The 26402-nt window shown below is 51.2% G+C and overlaps 1 protein-coding gene across 2 annotated transcripts in view; it reads left to right on the top strand.

The window, feature by feature from the left end:
• The first annotated feature begins 2255 nt into the window (after positions 1-2255).
• Positions 2256-26402, top strand: part of CRMP1 (collapsin response mediator protein 1) — a 101704-nt gene continuing 77557 nt past the window's right edge. Inside the window, exon 1 of one of the 2 annotated variants that reach the window (XM_029063968.1) lies at positions 2256-2870. In XM_029063968.1, the coding sequence (XP_028919801.1) occupies positions 2523-2870 (348 nt within the window). In that variant the 5' untranslated portion in view covers positions 2256-2522. Of the gene's footprint in view, positions 2871-8476; positions 8726-26402 lie in introns of those variants that run through there. The other variant, XM_029063969.1, reaches the window with a different exon arrangement.

The raw sequence follows: 26402 nt of genomic DNA, 5'->3' as shown, positions 1-26402 counted from the left end.
AAAACTCCCTGGGGTCCGGAGGTGGGGAGGGGGCTTCTAAGGTGCAGAAAAAATCTACTTTCGGTAGTGGAGGGCTTCTGTGGTGCAGAGGAAAACTCCCTGGGGTCTGGAGGTGGGGAGGGGGCTTCTGAGGTGCAGAGGAAAACTACCTTTAGTGGTGGTGGGTTTCTATGGTGCAGAAAAAAACTTCTTGGGGTCGAGGGTGGGGAGGGGGCTTTTAATGTGCAGAAGAAAACTACCTTTGGTTGTGGAGGGCTTCTATGGGGCAGAAGAAAACTCCCTGGAGTGGGGAGGGGGCTTCTAAAGTGCAGAGGAAAACTCCCTAGGGCGGGGGGGGTGTGGAGGGGCCTTCTAAGATGCAGCGGAAAACTCCCTAGGGTGGAGGGGGGTGTGGGTGGGAAGGGGGCTTCTAAGCATCAGAGAAAAACTCCCGGGTGGAGGGGTGTCAGCTCGTTGTGGCAGGGAATTCATTCATTCGATTCTATTTAATAATAATAATAATAATGTTGGTATTTGTTAAGCGCTTACTATGTGCAGAGCACTGTTCTAAACGCTGGGGGAGATACAGGGTCATCAGGTCGTCCCACGAGAGACTCGCAGGTAATCCCCATTTTCCAGATGAGATCACTGAGGCCCAGAGAAGTGAAGTGACTCACCCACAGTCACACAGCTGACAAGTGGCAGAGCCGGGAGTCGAACTCGTGACCTCTGACTCCGAAGCCCGGGCTCTTTCCACTGAGCCGAGCTGATTTATTGAGCGCTTATTGTGTGAAAAGCGCTGTACTAGGCGCTTGGAAAGTACAATTTGGCAACGGATAGAGACCGTCCCTACCCAACGACGGGCTCACGGGCTAGAAGGGATGCGTCCGTTTATTGTCCTTGCGCACTAAGTGCTTAGTACAGTGCTCTGCGCGTAGTAAGTCCTCAGTAAATACTATAGAATGAATGGGTGCATGGATGAGTGAGGGGCGGTGGGGCAGGGGGCTTCTAAGGTACAGAGGAAAATCACCTCTGGTAGTGGGGGGCTTCTGTGGTGCAGAGAGAAACTCCCGAGGGGAGTGGGGAGGGGGCTTCTAAGATGCAGAGGAAAACTCCCTAAATTGGGGGTGAGGAGGGGGCTTCTGTGGTGCAGAGGTAAACTCCCTAGGGTTGGGGGGTGGGGAAGGAGGTCTAAGGTGCAGAGGAAAACTCCCTAGGGTGGAGGGAGGTGTGGGTGGGGAGGGGGCTTCTAAGCAACAGAGCAAAACTCCCACGGCTGGAGGGGTGTCGAGGAGGAGGCTTCTAAAGTGCAGAGCAAAAAATTCCCACGGAATTTTGGTGCCAGCTCCTTGTGGGCAAGGAATTTGTCCGTTTATTGTTGCAGTGCACTCTCCTAAGCGCTTAGTCTAGTGCTCTGCGCGCAGGAATGGATGGATGGATGGATGGATGGATGGATGGATGGATGGATGGATGGATGGATGGATGGATGGATGGATGGAGAAAGGGAGGGAAGGAGGGATGGAGGGATGGGGGAGGGGGCTTCTCAGCTGCAGAAGGGAAAGCTCTGCAGCTTCCTTCCCCGGGGGAGGGGGCGGCTGGAGAGATGCCGGCCTGATGGAGGGGGGGTGGGGAGAGGGGATGGGGAGGGGGCTCCCTAGGCGATTACTTCCGTGTCAGGAGCCCACCTCCCCCCGCCGCCCGCCTTCGCCCCGCCCCCCCAAAACTCCCCCTCCCTTCCCCCCCCCCCCACTCCAGCTGCCGCGGGGGCGCCCGGGACGAAGAAGGAGCTTTATTGGGTCGGGGGGCGTCGGGGAGGGAGGGATCCGGCCCTCCGGACTGAAAGGAAAGGGAGGGAAAAAAAGGATGAAATAAAAAGGCCCTTCGGTGGAAACCGACCGCGTTTGGCCAAAGGAGGAAAAGCCCAGAAGCCCCCGCGGCGGGAAGGACCGGGGAGGACCAGAAAGGACCGGGACGGACCGGGAAGGACCGGGAAGGACCGGGAAGGGCCGGGAAGGACCGGGAAGGGGCCTCTCTCCCGGGAGAGGGGCTTCTCGGCCAGTTTGGTGGGGACTCCGGACCCCCTCCAGGCCCTGCTCACTCCCTTCTCCCTTTGTGCATCACTTGGGGGGCGAGCTTCTTTCCTCCGGGGGGCTGGGGGCTAGGGTCGGGGGGTCTTCTCCAACCCCTTCGGGGCTCCGTTGCCCCTCTCCCCGCCTCCCGCAGCACCGCCGCATCCCCTCTCCCTCCTCCGTGCTCCTCCCACCGTGCTCCCCCCCCCCCCCCACCGTCCCGCAGTGCTCCTCCTTCTCCGGGAGCTCCCTCCCGCTTATCCATAGTGCTCCTCCTTCCCCGGCTGCTCACCTCCCGCCCTTCGACAGTGCTCCTCTTTCTCCGGGAGCTCCCTCCAGCTCATCCATAGTGCTCCTCCTGCCCGGGGTGCCCCTTCCCGCCCTTCCACGGTGCTCCTCCTTCCCCGGGTGCTCCCTCCCGCCCATCCACAGTGCTCCCGGGTCGTGCGGGTGGAGGCGTCGGTCCTCGGGGCCATGGGCGAGGGGCAGAGGCGTGGGAGGGGGCCGGGGCCGGAGGAGGTGGTCCCGGTGTACCTGGCCCGCCCGGGGCGGTGGTCGCAGACCCCCCGCCAGAAGCAGGGCGGCATGTTCGCCTCGGTGGAAGGCGCCTACGAGAACAAAACCATCGACTTCGCCGCCTACAGCGTGGGCAGGAAGGGGGCGCGGACCCCCGGGACCCCCGGGACCCCCGGGACCCCCGCCTCCCCTGCCACCCCCGGGACCCCCGCCTCCCTCCCGGACGGGCCCGGGACAGACCCCCCGGACCTCGACGGCCGCCGCCCGGCCGGGAAGGACCCGCTGCACCAACACCACAATGGCAAGGTAAAGCTTCGGGGTGGGGGGCGGGGGGCGAGTGGGGACCCCCACCCACCTTGCAGAGGAATTGGGGGAAAGGAGAAACCCCCCCCCCCACCCCCCTAGCGTGAGAGGCTCAGCCGACCGGTCCTTGCGGGTCACCTGGGGGGCTGGGGGGGGGGAGGGGCAAGGAAGAGGGGGACCCCCCCACCCCCAAACCTTGCAGAAGAATTTGGGGAAGGGATACCCCCCCCCCCCGGTGTGAGATGCTCAACCTACCGGTCCTTGCGGGTCACCTGGGGGGCTGGGGGAGGGAGAAGGGGGAAGCCCCCCACCCCCAAACCTTGCAGAAGAATTTGGGGGAAGGGAGACCACCACCCCCCGCCCCCGGCGTGAGATGCTCAACCGACCGGTCCTTGCGGGTCACCTGGGGGCTGGGGGGGGGGGGGGTGGAGGGAGAGAGGAGGGTCCCCCCCACCCCCAACCTCGCAAGAGAATTTGGGGAAGAAAGACCCTCCCCCCCCCCCCCCCAACCCGGCGTGAGATGCTCAGCCGACTGGTCCTTGTGGGCCATCTGGGGGGGGCTAGGAGGGGGGAGAGGAGGAGGGACCCCCCCCCACCCTCCTTGCAGAAGGATTTGGGGAAGAAAGACCCCCCCCCCAACCCGTCGTGAGATGCTCAGACGACCGGTCCTTGCAGGTCACCTGGGGGCCTGGGTGGGGGGAGGGGAGACAGGAGGGAGGGGACGAGGGGGGGACCCTCCCCCCCACCTTTGCAGACCAATTTGGGGAATGAGACCCCCCCGCACCGAACACCCCCCCCCCCCGGCGGGAGAGGCTCAGCCGACCGGTCCTTGCGGGTCACCTGGGAAGCTGGGGGGGGGGGAGGGGGCAAGGAGCAGGGGGGACCCCCCACCCCCAAACCTTGCAGAAGAATTTGGGGAAGGGAGGCCCCCCACCCCCCGACCCCGGCGTGAGATGCTCAACCGACCCGTCCCTGTGGGTCACCTGGGAGGGGACGAGGAGAGCCCCCCCAACCCCAACGTTGCAGACGAATTGGGGGGAAGAAAGCCCCTCCCCTCCCCCCACCCGGCCTGACATGCGCAGCCGGCCGGTCCTTGCGGGTCACCTGGGGGGGCTGGGCAGGGGAGGGGGTCCCCTCCAGGCCAACGACCCCCCTCCCCTCCCCCAAAGGGTCCGGTCCAGAGAACAGACAAGTGTGACGCTTCAGGCGAGATCAGAGGAGTTCCATCCATCCATCCAGCCGTAGTATTTATTGAGCACCTACTGTGGACAGGGCACTGTACTGAGCGCTCGGGAGAGGACGACGCGGTGCGAAAGAGCCGCTCCCCGCCCTCGGGGAGTCTGCGGTGGCCTCGTTGACCGTGGAGGGGCGGGGGGGTCCAGGAGATGGAGGTGGGGGAAGCGGGGGGCGGGGGTCTCCCTTGGAGTGGAGGGGGGGTTCACGGGTGGGAGGGCGCGGGTTGAGGTCGTCCCCAGTCCGAATCCCTGGCCAAAACCCACTGGGTCAGTCGAGCCTACTTATTGAGCGATTACTGTGCGCAGGGCACTGTACTGAGCGCTTGGGAGAGTGCCGTGCAACCCTAAACGGACACATCCCTCTCCCACATCGAGGGGGAGGCCGACATGACTAGAAATCAATAAACGACAGATCTGGACACGACTGCTTTAGGGGGTGGAGGAGGGAGAGGCCTAGTCAGGGAAGGCCTCTGGGAGGAGGTGGGCCTTCAATAAGGCTTCGAAGTTGTTTTTTGTTTGTTTCCTGGAAAGGCCAGCGTCAGGCTGAGGGCACCTCTTATTTGGGAAGCGCATTGTGCCAAGCATTGTTCTAAGAGCTGGGGAGGATAAGAAGGTCATCAGGTCGGATGCAGTCCCTCGTTGGCCCGGTGGTAGCCGATTCTGGCATCCTTCTAGACCCTGAGCCCTTTCTGGGCCGGGATTGTCTCTCTTGATTGATGAATTGTACTTTCCAAGCGCTTAGTACAGTGCTCTGCACACAGCTGTTGCCGAGTTGTCTCTGTTGCCGACTTGTACTTGCCAAGCGTTCAGTACAGTGCTCTGCACACAGCTGTTGCCGAGTTGTCTCTGTTGCCGACTTCTACTTTCCAAGCGTTCAGTACAGTGCTCTGCACACAGCTGTTGCCGAGTTGTCTCTGTTGCCGACTTCGACTTTCCAAGCGCTCAGTACAGTGCTCTGCACCCAATTGTTGTTGAGTTGTCTCTATTTCTTGCTGACTTGTACTTTCCAAGTGCTTAGTACAGTGCTCTGCACACGTAAGCGCTCAATAAATATGATAGAATGAAGGACTAACGTGCTAAGTCCGATTGAATGACTTTACTGACCGCCTCCCCTGCAGTGGGCAGGATTTTATGGCTGCGGCCTCCAGGGCCTCCAGGGCCTCGAATCCCAGCTCCAACGCTTCTCCGCTGTCCGATTTGGGGCAAGTCCCTTCACTTCTCTGTGCCTCAGTTCCCTCATCTGGAAAATGGGGTTGAAGAGTGTGAGAGCCCCAGGTGAGACCACCTGCTTAGCTTGTATCTACCTCAGCGTTTAGAACAGCGCTGGGAGCCCCTGAGACCGTTATTGGGCAGGGATTGTCTCTATCTGTTGCCAAATTGTACATATTCCAAGCGCTTAGTACAGTGCTCTGCACACAGTAAGCGCTCAATAAATACGATTGAATGAATGAATGTGGAGCAGGGACTGTGTCCGACCTGATTTGCTTGCCTCCACCCCGGCGCTTAGCACAGTGCCTGACACCTAAATGCCACAATTATTAATATCATTATTATTATTCTCGGAAGACGGCCGGCCGCGGGGAAGAACCGGTGGAAGAGTGGTTTGCTTGCCTCCACCCCAGTGCTTGGCACGGTGCTTGGCACTTAAATGCCACAATTACTATTATCATTATTATTATTCTAGGAACGGAGATGGCCACGGGGAAATAAGGGTGGGAGAGTGGTTTGCTTGCCTCCACCCCAATGTTTAGTACAGTGCTTGGTACTTAAATACCACCATTATTCTTATTTTTATTATTATTATTATTATTATGGGAACAGAGACGGGTGCGGGAAGGGAGGGTTGGACACTGACTCCCAGGGGGCTTGCGGTTGAGACTCGGTTTCCTGCCCCGCCAGGCTATCGTGCTCAGTCAATCATATTTATTGAGTGCTTACTGTGTGCAGAGCACTGTACTAAACGCTTGGGAGAGGATAATACAGCAGTAAAGAGAGACAATCCCTGCCCAGGACGAGCTCAATCTAGACATTAGGCCGGTTGGGGACTCCTGGCTTCCGACCAGTCCCGGGGGGCCGCGGTGGGGTCGGGGGAGAAATATGTGTGGGTTCCCAGGTGTCTGAGTCGGGGGGCGGGGGGAGATGAGGCGGAAATGGCTCCATGAACAGAGCCTGGGCCTGGGACTCAGGAGGTCTCGTGTTCTAATGCCGCCTCTGCCACTTGTCTGCTGTGTGACTTCGGTCAGGCCACTTAACTTCTCTGTGTCTCAGTTACCTCACCTGTAAAATGGGGCTTAAGACTGTGAGCTCCATGTGGGACAACCTGATGACCTTGTATCTACCCTAGCGCTTAGAACACTGCTTGGCACATAGGTAAGCTCTTAACAAATACCATTATTATTAGTAGTAGTATTTTAATCTCAGCTCTGCCATCTGTCTGCTGCGTGATCTTGGGAATCAGAGGTCGTGGGTTCTAATCCCCGCTCTGCCACTTTCAATGGTGTGATTCTGAGCCTGTCACTTTATTTCTCTGTGCCTCAGTTCCCTCATCTGTAAAATGAGGATTGAGACTGTGAGCCCCACGTGGGACAACCTGATGACCTTGTATCGGTCCCAGCGCTTAGAACAGTCCCTGGCACATAATAAGCGCTTAACAAATACCATTATTATTATTTCACTTTTCTCTGTCTCAGTTCCCTCATCTGGAAAAAGGGGATTAAGACCGTGAGCCCCACGTGGGAAATCCTGATGACCTTGTATCTCTCCCAGCGCTTAGAACAGTTCTTGGCCTATAGTAAGTGCTTAACAAATACCATAATTATTATTATTTCACTGTTCTGTACCTCAGTGACCTCATCTGTAAAAGGGGGATTATTATTATTATTTTAAGGGTGGGAGAAGGGGTCGGGGCCGAATCTGCAGACCAGAGGGCGCAACTCTGTAGGATGTGAGCAGGGCACGGAGCGCTCCCATTCCCAGCGGAGACGAGGCCGAGAATCAGCCCCCTCCTTTCATTCATTCATCCACTCACTCAGTCGTACTTATTGAGCGCTTACTGTGTGCAGTGCGCTGGACTAAGTGCTCGGAAAGTACAATTCAGCAATCAAGAGAGACATTCCCTGTCCACACTGGGCTCACAGTCTAGGAGAGGGGCGAGTCCGACATCAACTCAAGTAAACAGGGATGGATAGAAATGAATAGAGTCATAGATACATACACATCAAAACAATAAACATCTTCTCTTCCCAGCCCTCCTCCTCCTTCCTCCTTCTTTCTCCTCCTCCTTCTTTCTCCTCTTCCTTCCTCCTCCTTTCTCCTCCAATTCCCTCCCCCTCCATCCATCCCGGCCTTCCCTGGAACGGCAGCAAACAATGGCCAACTGCCCCTGGACCCCTCCGCGGTGGCCCCTAAGAAGGGACGCTTGGGTCCCACGACCGGGGCGTCAACGGGAGGGGTGAAGGGGGGTGGCTGGATGCAGCCCCCCCAACCCCCAGCCGACCCCCATTCATCCCCTCCCCTGCCCACCTCCCCTGCAGAAGCCACCCCGGGGGTCCGGTCGGGGAGGGAGGAACCGGTCCCGCCAGATCCTCCCAACGTGGGTACAGAGGTGGAAAGGCAAACCCCTGCCGAGGTCGCTCCCTCCCCTACCCCCGCAGATCCCAGGCCGGAGGGGGGTTCCAGGGGAGGGGGCGAGCCAGGGAGAGAAGGAGGGGGACCCTTAGAAAGGAGGGAGAGAAGGAGGAGGGCCCTTGGAAAAGATGGACAGAAGGAGGGGACCCTTGGAAAAGAGGGAGAGAAGGAGGAGGGCCCTTGGAAAAGAGGGAGAGGAGGGGGGCCCTTGGAAAAGAGGGAGAGGAGGGAGGCCCTAGGAAAAGAGGGAGAGAAGTAGGGGGGCCCTTGGAAAGGAGGGAAGGAAGGAGGGGGGAACCCTTGGAAAAGAGGGAGAGAAGGAGGGCGGGCCATTGGAAAAGAGGGAGAGTAGGGGGGAACCCTCGGAAAAGAGGGAGATAAGGAGGGGGAACCCTTGGAAAAGAAGGAGGGAAGGAGGGGCGACACTTGCAAAAGAGGGAGAGAAGGAGGGGGCCCTTGGAAAAGAGGGAGAGTAAAAGGAAGGCCCTCGGAAAGGAGGGAGAGAAGGGCGGGGGGCTTGGAAAAGAGGAAGAGAAGGAGGGGACCCTTGGAAAGGAGGGAGAGGAGGAGGGGATCCTTGGGAACGAGAGAGAGAAGGAGGGGCGACCCTTGGAAAAGAGGGAGAGAAGGAGGGGGACCCTTGGAAAGGAAGCGCTTCCTGGGTTGCGCTGGGCTGGGCCAGGGCTCCACGCCCCCCTCGCCCCCCGCCCCCCGGCCCCCTCCCCCTGCTCCGGGAACACCCGGCCCCGCTTTTATTGCAGCCGAAAAAAAAGGGGGCAGCTGGCCCAGCGCTCTCCCGCCCAAACTTGGGCTCCTGCCCCCGGCGCGCATCTTTTTCCAGACCCTTCTCCTTTTCGGGGCGGGGGGCCCGGCGGAGGGAGGAGGGGTGCGCCCCGGAGCCCGCCCGACCGACGGGAAAGCGGAGGAGGAGGAGGAGGAGGAGGAGGGGAACCCATCATGTCTTATCAGGGCAAGAAGAGCATTCCTCACATCACGGTAAGGCCGGCCCGGGGGCCCGGACACAGGGACCCCCGCCACGCATAATGCCCCCGGGCGGTGCGCTGAGGAGGGAGGGAGGGAGGGAGGGAGGAAGGGATGACTGGGTGGATGGAGGGATGGACGGACGGACGGACGGACTGATGAATGGTTGGATGGGTGGGTGGATGGATGGATAGATGGAAGGATGGATGGATGGATGGGTGGGTAGGTGGATGGATGGAGGGGTGGATGGATGGGTGGGTAGGTGGATGGATGGAAGGATGGGTGGGTGGGTGGGTGGGTGAGGGGTTTGTGAGGATGGGGAGGGGGATGGATGGGGGTTGGGGGACGTGTGGATGGTTGGCTGGGCTGGGCTGGGGCGGGGGGGAGATGGAGGCAGGTGGCTGGGGGATGGGAGAGGGAATGGAGGATAGGGCGGGGTTGTGGAGCGCGGTCATGGCGGCGGGAGCATTTTCTGGGCTCGCAGCTGACTGGGGAAGGGGCTTCCAGGGACTTGCCCTCCCCCCGCCCCCGGCCCCCGGCCCCCAATCGGGGGTGGCGTGGGGGGTGCCCAGAGACAATGAAGCAGAGACTGGGCGGAATGGAAGGACTGGAGATGGGGAGGGGGCTTTGGAAGAGGCCCGAGGCGCCCCTCCCCCGCGTCGCGCCCTCTCCAGCGGTCTGGGCGAGGCCTGAGGACCCCCGGAGCACCCCCCCACCCTCTCCCGGGCCTCGCCCAAAGCTGGGCAGGGGGAGGGGAGAGGATGGACGGGGACTGATGGAACAGAACAAAAGAGGGAGGGGGAGGGGAGCTCCACCAAGCGCAGGGGTCCTACGGCTCCCTTCCCCTCCTCCTCCTCCTCCTCCTCCTCCCATCCCCCTCCCACCAGCAGAAGAGCCCCCCAAGGCAGGAGGCCAGTGGGAGGGGCCGGAGAGAAGGGATGGGTGTGTGTGTGTTGGGGGGCGGGATACAGCAATGAGCGACCCCAGGACAGAGAGCATGTCTTGGGGAGGGGGGAGAGGGGAGAGGGGAACAGGGAGGGATCGGACAGCCAAGAGTTAAGCAGTACCGGGCTGAAGGCCCGTCCACCCATCCATCCATCCATCCATCCATCCATCCATCCATCCATCCATCCGTCCGTCCGTCCATCCATCCATCCATCCGTCCATCCATCTGTTCATCCGTCCGTCCGTCCATCCGCCCAGACAAAGAGAAGCCGCATTCGGTGCAGAAAGAGCCCCACGGTTGTGCTGTTTCCTCCCATCCTTGAGGCAGAGGGGTGTAGGGGAAAGGGCAGTCCTCCTTCCCCCGGGGCAGCACCCTACAACTACATTTTGCCCCCCATTCACCCCACGGCTCAGGTCGCGGACCAGTGGTCCGGGTCAGGCCCAGCCGCCCGGTCCCGGCGGGGACCACCGTCGGGGGAAGGAGGACCGCCGATCCAACCGTCCGGCGATCGATGGATCGGTCGATCGATCCAGCCTATTCAGTGAGAGCTTACTGTCCACAGGGCACTGTACTAAGCACTTGGGAGGCGGCGTAACAGACACATTCCCTGCCCATGGGGAATTGGGGAGAGGCTGGATTTTGAAAGAGTGGCAGCATCTGCCAGGCCCGGAAAGCCCTTAACTCAGTGCCCTGGTGCAAAACCTCTCACGGGAGAGTGAATGGAGAATCAATCAATCAATCATATTTACTGAGCGCTTATTGAGGGCAGAGCACTGTACTAAGATCTTGGGAGAGGACGATATAACAATGATCAGAAACAGTCCCCGCCCACAACGGAGCTGACAGTTTCTGTATTGTCAGAGATGTAAGTTACAGATCTGTAATTTGTTGATTTACTAATGTTAAAGTCTGCCTGTAAGCTTGTGGTGGGCAGGGAATGTGTCTGTTTATTGTTCTATTGTACTCTCCCAAGCGCTTAGTATGGTGTTTTGCACACAACGAGTGCTCAATAAGTATGACTGAATGAACGAATGTCAGTCCAGAGAGGCTTAGTTGGAGAAGCAGGTGTTTAAACTCGTGAAACACCCCAAGACGGATTTGCGTCTTCGAGGAGCAAGTGGTATTTCAATCCATGGTATTTATTGAGCGTTTACTGTGTGCAAAGCATTGTACTAAGAGCTTGGGATTTCACTGCGTGGTATTTATTGAGTGCTTACTGTGTGCAGAGCATTGTACTAAGTGCTTGGGAGAGTACCAGCGTGGCTCAGTGGAAAGAGCCCGGGCTTGGGAGTCAGAGGTCATAGATTCGAATCCCTGCTCTGCCACTTGTCAGCTGTGTGACTGTGGGCAAGTCACTTCACTTCTCTGTGCCTCAGTTACCTCATCTGTAAAATGGGGATGAAGACTGTGAGCCTCACGTGGGACAACCTGAGTACCCTGTATCTACCCCACCGCTTAGAACAGTGCTCTGCACATAGTAAGCGCTTAACAGATACCAACATTATTATTACCAGCGGGGCTCAGTGGAAAGAGCCCGGGCTTGGGAGTCAGAGGTCATGGGTTCGAATGCCGGCTCTGCCACTTGTCAGCTGTGTGACTGTGGGCAAGTCACTTAACTTCTTTGTGCCTCAGTTCCCGCATCTGTAAAATGGGCATTACAGAACCTCACGTAGGACAACCTGATGACCCTGTATCTATCTCAGCGCTTAGAACAGTGCTCTGCACATAGTAAGTGCTTAACAAATACCAACATTATTATTATTATTACCAGACAATAGAGTTGGAAGGCCCGTTCCCTGCTCGGTTAATCTGTAAAACACACAGAAGCTTCAGAAATACAAGATTAGCTTTGTAAGATTCTTCAAATCCTTATACACCTTGTTTATTGATAGAGTTGAATTGTACCGTCATTTCATTTAAAAATCCATTAGTGGAAATACCTATTCTGCTCAAGGCCAAGTCTCGATGCCAAATTCTTTACTAATGGAATGGATTTTATTCTCTAGAGTAGAAGATATAGTTAGTCACTGTGAGATATTCCAGTAGCAGCAAAGGGGTATGGTAATTATAAAGTATTCCTATGTCTTGTGCTTTGACATAATGAGCAGAGATCTTCTATTGTTCACAACTGGCATTATGTGAATGTGACATCTTTGGGAAATAAATACTGTTTTACCCCCCAATATTTAACCCACATTTTCTCCTCATGTTGATTTTTTCATTAGAGCCAACTTCCTAGCACAGTTCTGGGCTAATAGGACATCATGTTTGCAGTGCAAAAGAGAGTATGACTGGGAAGACTTTAAACCCAGAATTACAAAGATTATTAAACAGGTGTTCAAAATATTCCCAATGTTATTGAAAAGCACTCCGAACTACCCGCATTCCAGGGTTTATATTGGTATCTCCTATCGTCCGTGCGGCACAAATCCTCTAGACTCAGGGAAGCAGCGTGGCTCAGTGGAAAGAGCCCGGGCTTGGGAGTCAGAGGTCATGGGTTTGAATCCCGGCTCTGCCACTTGTCAGCTGTGTGACTGTGGGCGAGTCACTTCACTTCTCTGTGCCTCAGTTACCTCATCTGTAAAATGGAGATTAACTGTGAGCCTCACATGGGACAACCTGATGACCCTGTATCTCCCCCAGCGCTTAGAACGGTGCTCGGCACCTAGTAAGCGCTTAACAAATACCAACATTATTATTAAATACTATTGAATGAATGAATGCGAGGCTCCCAGCAGGCTCAGATAATAGCTGTCAACCCTGTGCATTACTGGATCCACCAGTTTGTAAAATCCTTGAGGGCATGTAAACTCCTTGAGAGCACTCAGTCTGTCAGTTGTACTCACTGAGCCCTTACTGGGTGCAGAACACTGTATTAAGTGCTTGGGAGAGTGTAATATAACAGTAGAACAGACTCATTCCCTGCCCACAATGAACTGACGGTCTAGACAGTGGAGACAGACATTTTCTCATGCCGTCGAGTCGTCTCCGACCCATAGCGATGTCATGGACGCATCTCTCCCAGATTGCCCCACTCTCCATCTGTCATCGTTCTGGTGGTGGATCCAGAGCGTTTTCCTGGTCAAAATCCAAAGTGGTTTACCATGGCCTCCTTCCGCAAAGTAAACTTGAGTCTCCATCCTCAATTCTCTCCCCTGCCGCTGCTGCCCAGCACAGGGGGGTTTTGACTTGTAGCCGATGGCCTGCCGCTCGCTACCCTCCGGCCAAGCTAGGAATGGAACGGACAGGCCTCTGCTTCAACTCTCCCTCCTGTAGCCGAGACTGGTAGAGGACTGGCAACTCTCCAGGTGCCGTTCTGAGAGGGGAGACAGACATTAATAGAAATAAATTACAGATGGGGACGTAAGGCGGTCATCATGTCTTCCACCTCTACTCTGCCAAGCTTTCCCTGAAGAGGTTCTCCACAAAGAGGAGCTCACCAAATGGTGTCGATTGATCAGCAGGAGACCCATCCCTCGTAACCCAGGCCCGTTGTCTTCTTTCCTTTAAACCGACCTTCCGTGGATCAGAGGGAACTGGGTTAATGCAAAATGTAAATGTTCTACTTGCATATCGACTGACTTCTCCGTGGCCAGGGATCGCACCGATCCACTCCATCGTATTGTACTTCCCCGAGCGCTCACTACAGTGCTCTGCATACAAAGAGCTCAAAAAATACCACTGATTGATTCATTCGTTCACACTGCTCACTAGGTTAGAAACAATCAGTCAGTCAGTGGTATTTATCGAGTGCTGACTATGTGCCGAGCACTGTTCAGTGGAAAGAGCACGGGCTTTGGAGTCAGAGGTCATGGGTTCGAATCCCGGCTCCGCCACTTGTCAGCTGTGTGACTGTGGGCAAGTTACTTCTCTTCTCTGTGCCTCAGTTACCTCATCTGTAAAATGGGGATTAAGACTGTGAGCCCCACATGGGACAACCTGATTCCCCTGTGTCTACCCCAGCGCTTAGAACAGTGCTCTGCACATAGTAAGCGCTTAACAAATACCAACATCATCATCATCATCACTGTTATAAGCTCTTGGGAGAGTAAGATTTCAAGAGAAATTAAGAGACATGTTCCCCTTCTATAACGAGCTTACATAGAGATACCAGGCCTTTGAATGAAAATCAATTTCTTGGGTCCATTTAGTTTTAGCTTTTTCATTTGCCTTGTACAGACATGATACTTAGATCATGATCATCAGGGGTATTTATACTGAGTGCCTACTATGTGCAGAGCACTGTTCTAAGTGCTTGGGAGAGTACAGTAATGATAATAATGATGATAATAATGATGGTATTTGTTAAGCGCTTACTATATGTGACAGGTATTGTACTAAACGCTGGGGTGAATACAAGAAAATTGGGTTGGACACAGTCCTTGTCCCACATGAGGCTCACAGTCTCAATCCCCATTGGACAGATGAGGAGACTGAGGCACAGAGAATTGAAGTGACTGGCCCAAGGTCACACAACAGGCACGTGGAGGAGCCGGTATTAGAACTCATGACCTTTTGACTCCTAGGCCAGCTTGTTGGATGGAGTCATTGCTCCTATATTGGAAGAAAACCCAGACATGGCTTTCCTTCCCTAATTCAATCAATCAATCAGTCAATTGTATTTATTGAGCTCTTCCTATTGGTAGAGCACTGTACTAAACGCTCGGGAGAGTACAGTACAACAGGATCAGCAGAAACGTTCCCTGTCCATAATGAGGTCATTGAAGGAATGGTAAACTGATTTCTTTCATCCTTTCTTTACCAATAGTGGTAACGTGAGGTGAAAGAAGAGAAGAAAATGAGTGAAACTCAAAAATAAAGCACATTTAAAGATGCTCTATCGCTAAAGACCACATCCAACCACCTCATCCATTAAATTCCTCCTCAGATTTTCTGTTTATAGTAAAAGCATTCTTCACCCACCTTGTTTTCAGTCATCACCGCTCTGAAGCACAGTCATAGTATCATCTCCATATTTTGCTTGACTAATATTCGCCTTTGTTGAAATTTCACGTCTTCAGAAAGCTGGCGGGCCTAATCAGGGATGTGGAAGGGATTCTGTTGTAGCAAGCAAAGCGTAAACGTTACAGAAGGGAAAAAATTGGTCATCGTCCATCTTCCATCGACCGCAACTGGCTATTCAGTCTAGGATGATGATCCCTTTGTTTTAAAGTAGTGGCGGGGCTGGTGGGGGGTGGTAATAATAATTGGGTGTACTGAGCACCTCCCGGGTGCAGCGCACTGGACTAAGTTCTTGGCAAGTACAAAACAAGCCATCTAGACCGTAAGCTCATTGTGGGCGGGGAATGTGTCTGTTTGTCATTTTAATATACTCTCCCAAGCGCTCAGTACGTGCTCCGCACACAGTAAGTGCTCAGTAAATACAACTGACTGACTGACTCAAGGCGCTTACACTTGAATGGAAAAAGCTTAATGGATGGAGTCATTGCACCTGTAGTGGAAGAAAACCCAGACATGGCTTTCCTTCCCTATTTCAATCAATCAATCAATCAATCAGTTCTATTTATTGAGCTCTTCCTTTTTGCAGAGCACTGTACTAGCTGCTTGGGAGAGTACAGTACAACAGGATTAGCAGACACGTTCCCTGCTCTTAATGAGCCTACAGTCTAGAGGAGGAGATGGACGTGAATATGAATAAATAATTTATAATATAGAATTTAAAGATACATACATAGGTGCTGTGGGGTTGGGGCGATTACCAAAGGTCCGAAGATTGAAGCGCAACGACGACGCAGAAGCGAGAGCGAGCCGGGGAAAAGAGGGCTTCATCGGGGAAGGCCTCTTGGAGGAGGTGTGAACTTAGTAAGGTTTGAAGGTGGAGAGAGCGGTGGTTTGGCCTATGTGGAAGGGGAGGGAGTTCCAGGGTAGGGGGAGAAAGCGGGAAAGGGGTCGGTGACGTGACAGACGAGATCGGGGCCCAGTGAGGAAGCTGGCACTAGAGGAGGGGAGTCTGCGGGCTGGGCTGGCGGAGGAATATTTATTTCTACCTCTAGGAAACAAGGGCTGCTTTAGTCATAACCTCGGCAGTTTCACCTCTCAAAAATAAAACTGGAAACCATCGTGTCATCAGGGGACATTTGGTTCGGGGATATACTGGGGAAACAAGAATCGTTTTTAATTTCCATGAAAACTGGCCCCGGGTATGTGAATTTGTACTTGGATGTGTGCCCTTTCTGTGGCATTTAAGGGCTTACTATGTGGCAGGCACTTTCTAAGCAATGGGTTAGATATGAGATAATCAGCTTTGGGACAGTTTACATCCCACATGGGGCTCACACTCTTAATCCCCATTTTACAGATGAAGTAACTGAGGCACAGAGAAAAGAAGCGACTCAATCAAGGTCACACAGCAGACCGTGGCAGAGCCGGGACTAGAACGCAGGTCTTTCTGACTCTCAGGCCACTAGGCCACGCTGCTTCATTCATTCATTCGATTGTATTTATTGAGCGCTTACTGTGTGCAGAGCACTGTACTAAGTGCTGGGAAAGTACAATTTGTCAACAGATAGAGACAATCCCTACCCAACAGGCTGACAGTCTAGAAGGGGAAGACAGACAACAAGACAAAACAAGTAGACAGGCATCAGCAGCATCAGAATGGATAAATGGAATTATAGATGCATACACATCATTAATAAAATTAAAAGACTAATAAATATGTACAAATATGCACAAGTGTTGTGGGGTGGGGAAGGGGGGAGAGCAGAGGGAGGGAGTAGGGCGATGAGAGGAGGAGGAGCAGAGGAAAAGGCACGGGGAGAGCTTCTCCGCTTCTTGTGATTGCCTCTACAGAATTCTTTTAAGAGAGGTTCATTCATTCCATCGTATTTATTGAGCGCAGTATTTTAAGAAAATTTATTGTGTGCTCCTTCCCATACTGCAAGATCATCCCCGATTAGACTGTAAGCCCGTCAGAGAGCAGAAACTGTCTCTCTTGCCGATTTGTCCATTCCAAGTGCTTAGTACAGTGCTCTGCATATAGTAAGCGCTCAATAAATACTATTGAATGAATCTAATTTAGGTAGACACAGTTTAATAGTACCTATAATGCATCAACCAAGAAAGTGATTGGGATCTCAGAGGATGCCCAATAAAATTAAGTAAAATGAAATGTAACAAAAGAAGAGAAAGGCCTTGGTGGATTGCAGCAAAACAGTGTTTATTAGACTTTGGATAGCTCCCGGGAGTTTTGGAAACCCAGCATGACTCATATCTGTCTGCTCTGTTACAGAAATACTTCACTCTAGGAAAGGGGGAATCAGTGTGTCTTAAAGTAGTATTCACCCTCATCTGACTCTTTATTGCTCTGCCTTCTCTAGTCACGTAATGTAGCGTTGCTCTGAACCAAAGGGGATCCTAATTTTCAGATAAGCAGGGGAAGCTGCGTGGCCTAGTGGAAAAAGCTCAGACCTGGGAGTCAGAGGAGCTGGGTTCTGATCCCATTCTGCCATTTTATTAATGATGTGTATGTATCTATGATTCTATTTGTCTTGATGGTATTGATGCCTGACTACTTCTTTTGTTTTGTTGTCTGTCTCCCCCTTTAAGACTGTGAGCCCGTTGTTGGGCAGGGATTGTCTCTATCTTTTCATTCATTCAATAGTATTTATTGAGCGCTTACTATGTGCAGAGCACTGTACTAAGCGCTTGGAATGTACAAATGGTTAACAGAGACAGTCCCTGCCCTTTGACGGGCTTACGGTCTAATCGGGGGAGACGGACAGACAAGAACAATAGCAACAAATAGAATCGAGGGGATGAACATCTCATTAAAACAATAGCAAATAAATGGAATCAAGGCGATGTACATTTCATTAACAAAATAAATAAGGTAATGAAAATATATACGGTTGAGCGGACTAATACGGTGCTGAGGGGATGGGACAGGAGAAGGGGAGGGGCAGAGGGAAATGGGGGAAAAGAGGGCATTCCAAGCGCATAGTCCGGTGCTCTGCACACAGTACGTACTCGATAAATGCCACTGAATGAATGAATGCTGTGTGACCTTGGAGAAGTCACTTCACTTCTCTGGGCTCAGTTACCTCATCTGGAAAATGGGGATTAAGAATGTGAGCCCCATGTGGGACAGGGATCGTGTCCGACCTGATTACCTTATATTTACCCCAGTGCTTGGAACAGTGCTTGTCACATGGTAAGTGCTTAACAAATACTATTATCATTGTTATTGTTGTTGTTCTTATTCTAATCTCGGCTCTGACGCTTGTCTACTGTGTGACCTTGGGCAAGTCACTTCACTTCTCTGTGCCTCAGTTTCTGCATCTGTAAAATGAAGATTAAATACTCCTCCCTCTTACTTAGACTGTGAGCCTCATAGAGGTCAGGGACCGAGTCCAACCTGATTATCTTGTATCTACCCCAGGATATAATACAGTGACTGGCACATAGTAAACATTTAACAAGTACCACTTAAAAACAAATACCATCCTTTAGAATGGTAAATGATTTTACAATTTAAAGCATACCAAAAGTTTAAAACGTTCAATATGAGTGGAAGCTCCTGGTAGGCAGAAAAAACTTTTCTTGGGCTCCTGTAGACTTTCTCCAAGTTCTCTGATACATACATTGCACTCATTAAACATTCATCTCACTTGCTGAATTGTACTTTCCAAGAGTAAATGCTTAATAAATATGATTGAATGAATAGGTATTAAGTGCTTATTCTATGCTGAGACACAGAATTAATTCGAAATTCTAAATTATAATCAGATCTCCATCACCTTGCTCCCTCCTACCTCACCTCCCTTCTCTTCTTCTCCATCTCAGCCCGGATACTCCGCTCCTCTGGTGCCACTAACGTCCTCATTGGGCTTCATTCCCCTCTGTCCCGCCGTCGACCCCTGGGCCACGTCCTCCCGCTGTCCCGGAAGGCCCTCCCTCCTCATCTCCGCCAAACTAACTCTCTTCCCCTCTTCAAAGCCCTCCTGAGAGCTCACCTCCTCCAGGAGGCCTTCCCAGACTGAGCCCTTCCTTTCCCTCTGCTCCTCTTCCCCTCCCCACAGCACTTCTGTATATTTGTATATATTATTTATTACTCTATTTTATTAATGATGTGCATAGATCTATAATTCTATTTATTTATATTGATGTTATTGATGGCTGTTTACTTGTTTTGACGTCTGTTTTCCCCCTTCTAGGCTGTGAGCCCATTGTTGGATAGGGATTTGTTGCTGAATTGTACTTTTCAAGCACTTAGTCCAGTGCTCTGTACACAGTAAGCACTCAATATGTATGATTGAATGAATGAATAAATGAATACAGGCCCTGTCCCACATAGGGCTCCACTACCAATCTCACTCCTATTTTACAGAGGAGGAAACTGAGGCCCAGCCAGGTTAGGACTATTACTGCTATACTTCCAAGGTAGTGAAGAGAACAATGTAGTATCTGTGTAGGAAGTGATGGTCAAGTTTAAGCCTTTAAACCTTTAAACCTCAGTCCCCTCATCTGTAAAATGGGGATTAAGACTGTGAGCCCCATGTGGAACAGGGACTCGACCCAACCTGATTGGCTGGTATCTATCCCACTGCTTAGTACGGTGCCTGGCACATAGTAAATGCTTAACAGATGCCACTAGAAAAAAGACGACTTATTAGCATCTTCCTAATTTGATCACCATTTACTGCAGTTATCCACCTACATTGCTCTCTGCTACTGGTTTTTTGGGGGGTTTTTTGCTACTCATTAAGTGTTTACTCTGTGCCAGTCGCTGCACTTAGTGCTGGGATAGATACCAGAATATCGGGTTAGAGAAGCAGCATGGCTTAGTGGAAAGAGCCCGGGCTTGGGAGACAGAGGTCATGGGTTCTAATCCCGGCTCTGCCACTTGTCAGCTCTGTGACTTTGGGCAAGTCACTTCACTTCTCTGTGCCTCAGTTCCCTCATCTGGAAAATGGGGATTAATAATAATAATAATAATGTTGGTATTTGTTAAGCTAAAAAAAAATAGAAGAATTGCCTAGTGGTTAGAGCATGGGCCTGGGAGTCAGAAGGGCCTGGATTATAATCCCGGTTCTGCCTCTTGTTTGCTGTGTAATCTAGAGAAAGTCACTTCATTTCTCTGTGCCTCAGTTACTTCATCTGTAAAATGGGGATTTATACAGTGAGCCCCAAGTGGGACAGGGACTGTGTCTAACCTGAGTAGCTTGAATCTACCAGGGTGCGTAATACAGAGCCTACTTAAGCTTACAATACCAACTTAAGCATAGTAAGTGCTTAACAAGTGCCATAAAAAAAAAATCATCAGTCTCTCTCCTTTGTAGCTGAATGGAAGAATTCTTCCAATCTGATAGGTATTTTTGAGGGCCTGGTCTATTCATTTTAGTTTTAACTTAGCCCACATTCTCTCTTATCCAGGGATTCTCTCAATACCCTAGGAGAGTGAGACTCAAAGCTGCCTTGAGTTCTTTCGCAGCTTGTAAAAGCAAGGGCCCGAGAGTCAGAGAACACGGGCGATAATCCCAGCTCTACAGCTAGTCTACTGTGTGACCTTGGGCAAGTCATGTCACTTCTCTGTGTCTCAGTTTCCTCAAAATGGGGATCTAGTGGGAGATATAGGGGGAGCATAGGGTGGGAGGATAATAATAATAATTTGAGGCATTTATTAAGTGCTTACCATGTAGTAAGTGCTCACTCTGGAAAATGCTGAGGGAGGCACAAGTCCTTTCATTCATTCACTTGTATTTATTGAGCAGTTACTGTGTGCAGAGCACTGTACTAAGCACTTGGGAGAGTACAATGCAACGGTAAACAGACACATTCCCTGGCCACAACGAGCTCAAATAAGACACAGTCCCTGGCCCATACAAGACTCACTATCTCATCCCCATTTTTCATATGAAGAAACTGAGACCCAGACAGGTGAAGTGACTTGCCCAAGGTCACCCAGCAGGCCAGTGGTGGAACTGAGATTTGTGCTCAAGACTCCTGACTTCCGGTCTTGTTTGCTTTCCAGAAATTAATGATGGAAGGCTTCCTGGAGGTGATGATTTCAGAAGAGTTTCAAAGATGCAGAGGCTTGTAACTCCCTCTTGACCACTTGCCCAGGAAACTGTCCAGTAGCTGGCCTGTACAAGTTGTATCTGTCAATCAGTCAATCATTATTGAGCCCTTATTGTATATAGAGCACTGTACTAAGGACTTGAGAGAGCACAATATAACAGAGTTGAAAGACACATTCCCTGCCCACAGGGTAGGGAAATCAAGAAGCAGCGTGGCTCAGTGGAAAAGAGCCCGGGCTTGGGAGTCAGAGGTCATGGGTTCTAATCCCGGCTCCGCCGCTTGCCGGCTGTGTGACTTTGGGCAAGTCACTTAACTTCTCTGGGCCTCAGTGACCTCATCTGAAAAATGGGGATTAAAATTGTGAGCCCCATGTGGGACAACCTGATGACCTTGTATCCCCCCCCCCCAGCGCTTAGAACAGTTCTTTGCACATAGTAAGCGCTTAAATACCACCATTATTATTATTATTACTCACATCTCCTCCTACCTTCAGGACATCTCCACCTGGAAGTACGCCCACCACCTAAAACTCGACATGTCCAAGACAGAGCTCCTTATCTTCCCTCCCAAAACCTGTCCTCTCCTGATCTTTCCTGTCACTGTAGACGGCACCACCATCCTTCCCGCCTCACAGGTCCATATCCTTGGTGTCATTCTTGACTCCACTCTCTCAGTCAACTCACATATCCAATCCCCCACCGAATCCTGTCAGTCTCACCTTCACAACATCACCAAGATCTGCCCTTTCCTCTCCATTCAAATTGCTATCACATTAGTACAGTTACTCATCCTATCCCCACTGGATTAATAATATTGTAATAATGTTGGTATTTGTTAAGCACTTACTATGTGCAGAGCACAATTCTAAACGCTGGGGTAGATACAGGGTAATCAAGTTGTCCCACATGAGACTCACAGTCTTCATCCCCATTTTACAGGTGAGGGAACTGAGGCACATAGAAGTGAAGTGACTTGCCCACAGTCACACAGCTCCAGCCTCCTTTCTGACCTCCCAACTTCCTTCCTTTTCCCACTTAAATCCATACTGCACTCTGCTGCCTGCATTATCTTTCTACAGAAAAGTTGAAGGCGTGTCACCCCCCCCCCAACAATCTCCAGTGGTCCACCTCCATATCGAACAAAAACTCCTCACTATTGGCTTCAAAAGAAGCCAATAGTGAGAAGCAGCGTGGCTCAGGGAAAGAGCACGGGCTTAGGAGTCAGAGGTCGGGGGTTCTAATCCCAGCTCCGCCACCTGTCAGCTGTGTGACTTTGGGCAAGTCACTTAACTTCTCGGTGCCGTGGGGATTAAGACTTTGAGCCTCACGTGGGACAAACTGATTACCCTGTATCTACCCCAGAGCTTAGAACAGTGCTTGGCACATAGTAAGCGCTTAACAAATACCAACAATATTATTATTATTATTCAAAGCTGTCCATCCCCTTGCCCCTTTCCTACCTCACCTCCCTTCTCTCCTTCTCCATCCCAGCCCACACACTCCGCTCCTCTGGTGCCGCTAACCTTCTCACGGTGCCTCTATCTCTCTTATCACACTGCCGACCCCTGGCCCACGTCCTCCCTCTGGCCTGGAACTTCCTCCCTCCTCAAATCCACCAAACATTAATTCTTCCCCCCTTCAAAACCTTAAAACAGGGTGCTTAAAACTGGGCCTGTCACATAGTAAGCATTTAATAAATACAACAATTAGTATTATTAATACCTGTGATTAATTGATTAATCGACAGGCATCCCCTGAACTTGTGATGTATCCATTTTTCTTTTATAAGGTCTTTGGTATTGACTGTTTGTCAACACCTCCTGTTAATCCCATCATGAATTCCTTCTTCCCCATCTCTAGTCACATCCATTTGCTTTGACACATTTCAACACATCTGTAAAAGTGACATGTTTGGGAAAGAAGTGCTCTGTTTTGTTAAATTAGAAACAAAAAAATCTATCTGGTATTTCAGTGACCAAATGTAACAAACGGCTCTCAGAGCTTAAATGCCTGCATCACATCCAAGAGGGAGTCTTTCTGAGGTTTCTTTTCTAATTAATATCACTTTATCTCCAGGGCTGGCTTGTGGGCCAATGTTATCACTGCTGGAGTTGGGAGTCAAGAGTCCTGGTTCTCGAGCTCCTCCATCTCGGCTTCCTTGGAAAAAGGTAGCTTGGCAAGCATCATGGCCTAGTGGATTGAGCACAGGCCTGGGAGTCAGAAGTGCCTGGGTTCTAATCCCGGCCCTGCCACTTGTCACTGTGTTGCCTTGGGCAAGTCACCACACTTCTCGGTGCCTCATTTTCCTCATTTGTAAAATGTGGATCAAGACTGTGAGCCCAGGTGGGACAAGGACTGTGTCCAACCTATCTTCTTTCTTTCCCAGTGCTTAGTACAGTGCCTGGCACACAATATGCGCCTAACAAATACCATTTAAAAAAAAGAAAAGAAACCTTCGCAGAATGAGAATTTATCTCCTGAGGGCAAGGCCTTTCCAGGAGAGAGAGAGAGAGAGAGTGTGTGTTGTGTAGAAAGAAAGACAGAGATAGAGAGTTGTCTGCATTTAGAGATGCTACTGATGATGAGATTAGCCTAAGAGTGTGTGTGTGACTGAAAGTGCCACAAAAAGGTTGTCTACACTGGGCATAGAAAAAGATGTTTTTTTTGTGCTTACTGTGCTTAATGTTTGCAGCACCTGGTGCTGGGATTTATTGTTGTTGTTGCTGTTGTTGTTGGCTTCCTTATGTCCCCTTCATTATGAAGCTTTAGGTCAAAAAGAGCCCGTCCTTTTTTGACAGCAGTATATGCTGCGTTGTTCTCTCCTCAGTCATTGGTTGTCTCAGGTTTTGTTCCATCGTGTCCTTAACACACTTCCCTTGCCCACCTGGCTTTTGGTTTCCTAGTGGGTAGAGCATGGGCCTGAATGTCGGAAGGATCTGGGTTCGAATCCCAACTCCACCACCTGTCTGCTGTGCGACCTTGGGCAAATCATTTCACTTCTCTGGGCCTTGGTTACCTCATCTAGAAAATGGGGATTAAGACTTGTGAGACCCATATGGGACAGGGATTGTATCCGACCCAATTTCCTTGGATCTACCCCAGTGCTTAGTACAGTGCCTGGCACATAGTAAGCTCTTAACAAAACACCACAAGGATTATTCAGGTGTCCATCCGGCAGTTGTTTGGGTCTCCTGCTTTTGCCCATCCTCCTCATGATCCCAGTAATGTAACAACAATAATAATAATAATAATTCTGGTATTAGTTAAGCACTTACTGTATACCAGGGACTGTTCTAAGCACTGGGAATTAGATACAAGTTAATCAGGTTGGACACAGTCTTTGTCCCTCATGGGGCTCATAGTCTTAGTCCCCATTTTATGGATGAGAAAATTGATGCCCAGAGAAGTGAAGTGACTTGCCCAAGGTCACATAGCAGACAAGTGGCAGAACTGGAATTAGAACCCAGAGCTTCTGACTCCCAGGTCCATGCTCTAATCACTAGGCCATGCCGCTTCCTGTGTAACCCTGGTGACTTGCTTCCAGGATGTGGTTCCGTGGTTTGCCTCAGTCCAGCTGGGCCAATTCTGTGCTAGTGATGCCTTTCTCACTTCCCCATGGGACACCCTTCAGGAGCAGATGGGCTTCGCGCTGGTTCGGACAACTCCTTCTGGCAGCTGAGGGCCTTTTCCCTTCCGGGCTTGACCTCCTTGTCCCGTGGAGAATCGGAAATGTATTTCTGTCAGCCGAGGCGAGGGCAGTGATTTTCAGTGTCCTACGGAGATCAGTCCCTCTAGGGTCGCAACTGGAGAGTTTCCAGGCCTCCACCAGTCTCGACTATGGGAGGGAGAGTCAGGCAGAGGCCTGTCCTTTCCATTCCTAGCTTGGGCAGTGGCTAGCGAGCGGCAGGCCACCGGCTACAGGTCAAAACTCCCCTGAGCTGGGCAGCAGCGGCACGGCAGAGAGTCGAGGGTGGAGACTCAAGTTGACTGCGCGGAAGGAACCCATGGTAAACCACTTCTGAATTTTGACCAAGAAAACTCTCTGGATCCACTACCAGAACGATTGCAGATGGAGAGCGGGGCCTTCTGGGAGAGATGTGTCCATGGTGTCACTATGCGTTGGAAACGGACTCAACGGCATAAGACAAGGCAGAGAGCAGCACTCTAGGGAACAAGACAAAAAGAGATAGCCATTGGCTACCCTCTCCACTGTCTGGGACTGCTTTGTGTCCCCCTTTCGATGACATGATACTGTGACAAGTGAGGGGAAAATTGTCTCCTTACCTCCTGGGGTGAAATGGCAAGAGCTTTAAAATGTTTTTATGAATAAACATGAAAGAACCATTATTTGTGGGGGGGAATCAATTATGGCATCCCTAAAAGCAATGAAATCCCTCAGTGGTGAATGATGTCGTGAAGCAGGAATCATTCTTAAACGAACAAGCGTGGCCTAGTGGGTAGAACCCCGGTCTGGGAGTCAGAACGACCTGGATTCTAATCCCAGCTCCGCCACTTGTCTCGTGGGTGACCTTGGGAAAGTCACTTCACTTTTCTGTGCCTCAGTTACCTCATTGTTAAAATGGGGATTCAAGCTGTGAGTCATTCATTCATTCATTCATTCATTCATTCATTCAAGTCAGTTGTAATGCAGGGCCACATTCCCTGCCCACAAGGAGGTTACAATCTAGAGGAAGTTTACAGTCTAGAAGGTTCTAATCCTGGCTCCGCCACTCATGTGTTGTGTGAACTTGGGCAAGTCACTTAACTTCTCTGTGCCTCAGTTACCTCACCTGTAAAATGGGGGTTAAATGGGGCTTATTATCATTTTATCTACTGGAATCTTCTGTTTTCTTTCACCTTCCTGACAACACCCAACTTTCTTCTCCTTCTTCCTTTTCTTCTTTCTTCTTTCCTCCTCCTCCTCCTCCTTCTTCTTCTTCTTCTTCTTCTTCTTCTTCTTCTTCTTCTTCTTTCTTCCTTCTTCCTTCTTCCTTCTTTCTTCTTCCTCCTCTTCTTCTTCCTCATCTTCTTCTTCCTATTCTTCTTCTTCCTCTTCTTCCTCTTCCTCCTCCTCATCTTCTTCTTCTGCTTCTGCTTCTACTTCTTTCTTCCTTCTTCCTTCCTTCTTCCTTCTTTCTTCTTCTTCTTCTTTCTTCTTCTTCTTTCTTCCTCTTCTTCCTCTTCCTCTTCTTCCTCTTCTTTTTCCTCTTCTTCTTCTTCTTCTTCTTCTTCTTCCTCCTCTTCTTCTTCTTCTTCTTCTTCTTCTATTTGTTAAGCGTTTGCTCTGTGCCAGGCCCTGTACTAAGCATTTGGGTGGATACAAACAAGTCAGGCTGAACACAATCCCTGTCCCACATGGGCTCACATTCTCAAACCCCACTTAACATCTGTGGTAACTGAGACACAGAGATGTGAAATGACTGGGCCAAGGTCACAAAGCAGACAAATGGCAGAGCCAGGATTAGAACCCATTACCTGCTGACTCCCAGGCCCGGGCTCTATCCATTATGCCATGCTGCTTGGCATGGCAATCATCATATTGGTATTTGTTAAACACTTACAATGTGCCAGCCACTGGGGTAGATACAGAGTAGATACAGACCCTCTCCCTGATGGGGTTCATTGTTTGAGGGGATGGCAAAGCAGGTATTGAATCCCCATTTTACAGATGAGGGAACTGAGGCCCCCAAAAAGCTAAATGGACTGC

This window comes from Ornithorhynchus anatinus, chromosome 4 (assembly GCF_004115215.2).
Source record: "Ornithorhynchus anatinus isolate Pmale09 chromosome 4, mOrnAna1.pri.v4, whole genome shotgun sequence".
Classification (NCBI taxonomy): Eukaryota; Metazoa; Chordata; class Mammalia; order Monotremata; family Ornithorhynchidae; genus Ornithorhynchus; species Ornithorhynchus anatinus.
The sequence above is the reverse complement of the archived record's forward strand: the minus strand, read 5'-3'. Positions and strand labels throughout refer to the sequence as shown.